Source organism: Sinocyclocheilus anshuiensis, unplaced genomic scaffold, assembly GCF_001515605.1.
Source record: "Sinocyclocheilus anshuiensis isolate Anshui unplaced genomic scaffold, SAMN03320099.WGS_v1.1 scaffold38, whole genome shotgun sequence".
Classification (NCBI taxonomy): Eukaryota; Metazoa; Chordata; class Actinopteri; order Cypriniformes; family Cyprinidae; genus Sinocyclocheilus; species Sinocyclocheilus anshuiensis.
In genome coordinates, this window is record NW_015544213.1 from 2,963,083 (window position 1) to 2,970,260 (window position 7,178).

General features: G+C 32.0%; 1 protein-coding gene across 2 annotated transcripts in view; it reads right to left on the reverse strand.

The window, feature by feature from the left end:
* Nucleotides 1-6,380, reverse strand: part of LOC107697201 (G patch domain-containing protein 2-like) — a 16,600-nt gene extending 10,220 nt beyond the window's left edge. The window contains exons 1-8 of one of the 2 annotated variants that reach the window (XM_016497881.1): nucleotides 6,245-6,380; nucleotides 3,986-4,705; nucleotides 3,038-3,102; nucleotides 2,781-2,954; nucleotides 1,362-1,408; nucleotides 1,226-1,281; nucleotides 727-760; nucleotides 524-588 (exon numbers count right to left, since the gene is read on the reverse strand). In XM_016497881.1, the coding sequence (XP_016353367.1) occupies nucleotides 524-588; nucleotides 727-760; nucleotides 1,226-1,281; nucleotides 1,362-1,408; nucleotides 2,781-2,954; nucleotides 3,038-3,102; nucleotides 3,986-4,705; nucleotides 6,245-6,294 (1,211 nt within the window). In that variant the 5' untranslated portion in view covers nucleotides 6,295-6,380. Of the gene's footprint in view, nucleotides 1-523; nucleotides 589-726; nucleotides 761-1,225; nucleotides 1,282-1,361; nucleotides 1,409-2,780; nucleotides 2,955-3,037; nucleotides 3,103-3,982; nucleotides 4,706-6,244 lie in introns of both variants that reach the window. The other variant, XM_016497880.1, reaches the window with a different exon arrangement.
* Nucleotides 6,381-7,178: the final 798 nt, after the last annotated feature.

A 7,178-nucleotide genomic window follows, 5' to 3' on the forward strand; every position in this document is an offset into this window, starting at 1 on the left:
ATGCAAAAAAAAAAAAAAAAAAAATGCAAGTCACACACTGGACAAAAGCGCAGAGCTGCGGTCTCGGAGAAGTCACACACCAGACAAGCAGCGGTCTAAAACGGTTTATTTAATCACCAAACGGACATAAGTTTGCTTCAAGAATGAACAATGTGGCATAAATGAGTTTGAAGTTCGGTGTTTAAAAAAACCTCTCGTACTGTATAATGGCAGCGGACCCTTCTCAGCCACTCCAGCAACCCGGAAAACTATCGGCATTGATTTTTGCCGATAACCGATAGTTCCGCCAATCAACTATCGGTGCCGATTAATCGGCAAAACCAATGAATCAGTCGACCTCTAGTTAGGACAGCTGAAAGGATAATTGGTGTGCAGCTGACCAAACATATAATGCACAAATCTGTACATAAATCTTCTGTTCCAGATGCGTACCACTTTTTTTTTTTTCCTTAAGTCTTACAAATGTTCTTTCTGTTCTCAATGTCATATATGTTTGCTCATTCTGATTCTGATATGTTATTACCTGCTGGCAGTCTTTAAAGAGCAGCTTTTCCTGTGGCTTCTGTCGCTGCGAGAATCCCAAAGCAACTGCACATACACAAACATGTTAAATATATGTAAAACGCCACACACGTATCATCATACAGTGACATGATACATGATGATTTATTACACGCATACAGGCCTGAAACTCAACATGCCATAAATAAAGCATAGACATCTTACTTGGTCTCTTCTGGCCCCAGAGCTGAACCACGAGCTGCAAAAGAGGGCAAACAAACTCTTAAAATAAGCCAGATGTTAATTTATGGATTTGGATATATTACAAAAATATAATTTATAAAAAATAATTTCTATTACAAATAACTCAATAAAAATGCATTTCTCATGAAATAATCATTGTTAAATGAAAATTATTACATTCAATTAATGTAATTTAAAATATGAATGTACTTAATGCAATTTAAATGCTAAATTAAATAAACAAAAATCATTAAACAACAATGTGGCAATATCTATTTTATTGAGATAAAACAGCAAATTAAGTACTTTATAAATTTGACAATTTTATCTTTTATTTATTAAAAAAAGAGGTGAATGCATAAAAAAAATCATATACTTCATAACAAATGAATAAGTCAGACATAAAAACGCTAAAACTAATGATCACAGAGCCAATCGCTATGTTGATCTGCCAGACACCTCTGAGCCAATCAGGACTTACTCATGAGGATCCTGGGATAATCTGGGTAATCTATCAGGAATTCCTTGAGAGGTTCCCTGTTGGGAAAGAGAATTAAAAACATCACATATACATAAATCTTAAACAATGAGTTCATATTTTAGACAAGTGCACATACCTGTGATTGCTGAAGACAGGCCTGTCTCGCGAGCCGCACTTGAAACCCTGAAAAAAACAGGACTTTGTTAAAAACCAGTCAGAGACAAGGCCTAACTATTAACGAACATGCTCCAAATGAACAGGAATACATTTCTCCAGGTATAATAAGCCTCCTTAGAACATGGACACCATTACCAGATACCACATTCTAAGGCTGCACTATTTAGAGGAAAAAATCTAATTGCAATTTTCCTGATAAAAATTGTCAATGCGATTTAAATAGTGATATTTAAAAATTTGACTAAATAAAAATATAGAAGTTACTAAGTAAAAATATAGAAGTTACTAAGTAAAAACAAATTAAGAGACATTATTGTAACACTTCACTGTAAATAAAAAAGACAAATGTAGCAACGTTTGTATTTAAGAAAAATGCGCCAACTTTTATATTTTTATTTAGTAATAATAATAATAATAATAGCAATATAAAAAGTATTATCAGTATTAGTATTACTGAATAACAACAAAATAAGAAATATAAAAAATTTATATTAATATTATAATAATATTATATTTCACTGTAAAATAAAAAATTAAGGATTAAAGACTTAAATTTACTTATATTTTATATAAGTACATTTTTATAATTATTAAATAAAAACAAATGTTACTTAAGAAAAGCAAAATAAGAATTAATACTATTGTAATATTTCAAAATATAAAAAAAAATGCAGCATTAAAGAATCTGTAAATTTAATATTTCTATTGAATAATAATAATAATGATAATAATTACTATTATTTGTAGTAATAATAGTAGTAAATAAAAATATAAAAGTTACTTCAAATCAAAATAAGACATATACTATTGTGATATTTCATTAAAATAGAAAAATTGAGTATTAAAGGAAAATTTTGTAACTTTCATATTTTTATTTAATAACAATAATAATCAAAATTAAATAAAAAAATAAAATAAAATAAGTTACTAAATAAAAAATGACTACTACCGTACTTTCACTGTTAAATAAAATATTAAAGAACCATTTTGTAACTTAAGTTTTTTTTATTAGTAATAATAATTATAATTGTGATTATTATTGTTATTAAATAAAAATATGAAAGTTAAAACCAAATGAGAAAAATTACTATTGTCATACTTCAGAGTAAAAACAAAAAAGATCATTAAAGAAAAATAATAAAAACTATGATAAATTAAATAAAATTACAATACTAATAATACTGTCTTCATTTCATAATTTTTAAACATTAAACCATCAAACTTCAATTTTTTATTTTTAGATAGTGAGATGAAGATTCATGATGACCTTTTATATGGTCTTTGTTGCCTCCATAATGGTTTGTACAGCTCTGTCCTCTGGTGGACACACATGTGAACTACAGTGTTAGAGCTGAAGGTTGTGTGTCTGAACTCTCACCTCTTTGAGCTCCCTGTGACATTAACGGGAACGCTCCGGTCAGGATGCTGTTGAACACGGGGTCATTGAGGTCCAGTTCATTAGAGTCTCTCTCCCACCACGGCACCACACCCGCGATTCCACAAGCCCCGCCCAGCTCGCCGTCATAGAACCAATCGCTCTGCTCATCGTCACCTGAAACACACGCAACACTCAAACACGAGCTGTTCATTCTATACATGATTTATGGTGATTATGAAATATATGAGTACACACACCTTGTCTTCCCTCATCGTTTGTGTACAGACCCCCATCACTGCTGTTACTCACGCTGCTCGTCTCGCTGTAATCACACACATTACACATCGTTTTAAGCCTTTGGTGTGAAATAAAAAGGAATTTCACAAAACATGTCAAGGTCACAAAAGAAAAAGGACGAACATTTTGAACAAACAATATGCTCTTTCTTTAGGAATATTAAGACTGTTAACATTGTGAATATTTTCATAACACTTCAGCACATTTCCCCCAAAATTTTCATTATCGTAATGCATCGAAATACTTTTTGAGTAAAAAATACCTTTTTTTTGTAAATCTCTCAATGGTGATTCTAATTAATTAAAATACTAAAAAATAATTTAAAATAAAAAATTAATGAAAATTTTAACAAATATTTGACTGTACTGATTCTAATATTCAGTATTATAGTAGAATATTAGTGTAATATAATTATTTTAATTTATTGTTTACTTTTATTTATATTTAAAATGATTACAATATTAACACGGCTATAAAATAATAATAAAAATAATAATAATATAAAAGTTACTAAGAACAAAATATTATTAGTATTGTAATATTTCACAATAAAATTAAAGAAAAATTTAGTAATTTTTATTTTAGTATTTTAATTAAAATCAGCATAATTTAAGGCATTAAAAACATGACCATAATATAATTTAAAGAATATGACAATTTAAATAATATGCCATTGTGCTATTCATGTTTTATTTTGGCATTATGCATTTTTTGTGCATTACGGTAATTAGATAATTAGGTTGGGTGTAAAAAAAATTGTCATGAAAAGAACATCGACGTAGAAAAAGAATTTATGCAAAACAGAATTTCCTATTTTTCTTTTTTTTTAGCATTTTGAAAGATCTTGTTCTGAAGGACAGAGAAACGGGAAGAGGAGGGGCTAGACAGGAGAGAAGAACACTAACCACCTGTCACTCATCTCCTCATCTGAGCCTTTCTGCTCCTCAAAGTCCATCTTATCTTTGGCCGTTTGTCCCGCCTCTTCGCTCTCCACCACCACGCCTTCGTCTGCCGTGTCCTGTGCGAGTCTCTGCACCATAAACTTCCTTTTCTTCACCCTGTTTTTGTTCCCGTTGCTCCCTTTGGCCTCTGGACTAAACCCTACCTCCCTGCAGCCGCCCACCGTTGTCGCTCTGGAAGGCGGCGCCAGCATGGTGGCGACATCTAGTGGCGGGTCCACAGCCATGCGCTTGACTTTCCGACGCCTTCGCAAACTGCGCGTTCCCAAACCATCCGCTCCGCTCAAGTCGTCCAGCCACAGCGGTCTCTTCCCCCTGCCGGAGTCAGCAGTGAGTGGTGTACGCCGCTTCGCACCCAGCTGCTCATCCGAGTCGCTGTTGTTGTCGCGGGTGTGAGCGCCCCCTGCTGCCGTGGATGAGCGGTAGTCTTTCTGCTCCTCTATGCTGGACTCAGAGCCTTCGCTCAAGTGGCAGGTGTCCCACGGCGGGTGAGGGTTATCGGACCGGCGTTTACGGCCACGCCGCTTGCGAGCCTGGCGTTTCAACAGGCACCCGACGGCCAGGGCATGATCTCCACCGTCTCCAAACCCTCCACGGGCTTGTTCTGAACTCTCCTCCAGAGCAGACACCAGGTCATGGACCAGCTCGTCCATCGTCCGCCGAAAGTGCCTGATCAGAATGAGTGAAATTAGGTGAAAAAGAAAATGAAAGAGCAAATGAGAAAGAAAATCTATTTGTTTATAATGACTGGATTAGAATTTTTTAATATAATTTAATAGAGATAGTACTATCAGAGCAATTTCTAGTCATGTACATTCACAAAAAAATTGCCATGCCATGTCACATAATTGCCACATAATGGTTTATTAATTTCTATGACTTTTCTATTATTTATTTTTCTTATGTTTAATGGTCTTTCTATTATTTATTTGATTGATTTTCCTATTTTTAACATAATTTCTATTCATTTATGCATTATTAATGGGACTTTGTTTGGGATGGTCACCAGGACCTGGACCAGCTTGTCTGCCAAAAGTGCCTAATCAGAATGAGTGAAATTAGGTGAAAAAGAGAAAAAAACAATTTGTTCATAATGACTGAATATAGAATTTTATAACATAATTTAATAGAGGTTGTACTAACAGGGCATCTGCTTAAAAAAATCGTCCATGATTTTTTTTATGAATTGCCATGTCACATAATTGCCACATAATGATTTATTAATTTCTATCATTTCTCTATTATTTATTTTACGACTTTTGATTTCCATAATTTTTCTAATATTTATTAATTCATTCATTTTATTCATTTAGGGACCAACATCAGGTCATGGACCAGCTTGTCCATCGTCCACCCGAAAATGTCTGATCAGAATGAGGGAGATTAGGAGAAAAATGAGAAAAGAAAAAAGTCTATTTATTTATAAGGAGTGGGTAAGGATTATTATTATTAAATATAATTTAATAGAGGTTGTACTAACAAGGCAATTTCTAGTCAATTAAATATTTTAGAGCTAAAAGCAGAAACATGTATATTTGCTTAAAAAATTCATGATTTTTAAAAATTATTTGGTTTATTAATTTCTATGACTTTTCTATTATTTGTTTTATTTTTACATGTTTTTACTATTATTTATTAAAGTACTTTTAAATGCCAGGGAATCCCAATTTTCTCTGTTATTTACAGGTTGTACACGACAGGGAATTTTTAAAGTCGATATATAAATGCAATTCTCAGGATTTAAGCTCATAAGCAGATGGTGGTGATGATATCAGATGGTATTGTTTGACCTTCTCAATGGCAGTGTCCATATATAATGCTGGTAGCAATACTAAGACACTTTTTATGAGGGCTGGATTTATAATTAATATGGATAATCAATCAGTTGATCGATGGTTTCAAGCTCTGTCTTTGAATAATAAACTACAGTATTAACACAGTAAATAAAAGTACGTTACTGGTATAAAGGTCCAGTGATGGTAACGTTAACGGGCGGTAATGCCACGGTAGTTTTGGTAACGTTAATGTATTATTACCATAATCATGTACTGTGGTGGTATTTGATTTTAAAGAATACCATAGTAAAATATTAAAAACTACATGGTAATACAATGGTAGTTTATTGTGAGTATGATCGGGTCAGAAATCCACACATCAAATAATAATCGGCTCTAAATAAACCGACGGCATAACACGCGAGACACATACCAGCCGGTTCCCGCTTTACCGAAGCTCTTGATCTCAGCGGCGCGGAACATGAAACCCGCAGAACACGACAAAAACTCACGGGAAAAGATTGAGGCCGCGCCGACGAACCATACCGCCTCAACAACAACACCACCGCGGCGCCGGAAACGGACTACAAGACATAAAAGACACGCATCCGGCGACGAAAAAACCGTATGCTTTCAAAGTAAAAGCCGATAATAATAATAATAATAATAATAATAATAATAATAATAATAATAATAATAATAATAATAATAATAATAATAATAATAATAATAATAATAATAATAATAATAATAATAATAATAATAATAATAATAATAATAATAATAATAATAATAATAATAATAATAATAATAATAATAATAATAATAATAATAATAATAATAATAAATAAAGAAGCAAAGCATAAGATCAATAGCGAAATCTATATGGAAAACAAATTGTAAAAAAAACTTCTCTCCATTATTTAGGTTCATTATATATATATTTTTTATTGTTTTTATGTATTAGGTTTATTATTTACATTGCTAATATTCTCCATCTTTTGTTGTCTGAAAGCCTTTTATCTGGCCCTCTAAGTTATTTTACTTCCCCATCACTTCTTCATCCTCATTTACAATTTGATTAAGCTTAATATCTGAAATACGTTTTTAAACAAACAAATTCAAATGTCAGAATATAAATAAAAAAAACATTTTATTAACACATGTACCATATACAAACAAAAACATACTTATTGTCCAAGGACTTTTTCATTCCCTTTTTTATTTCCCCATCCCCACCCCCACAGTTATTTTATATAACTGAATGATAAAATGTTAAGACAAATAAATAACATTATAGGAATAAAAATATCGTATATTGTATATTTGTACTGCTTTTATTTATTAGGTTTATTGTTTATATTATC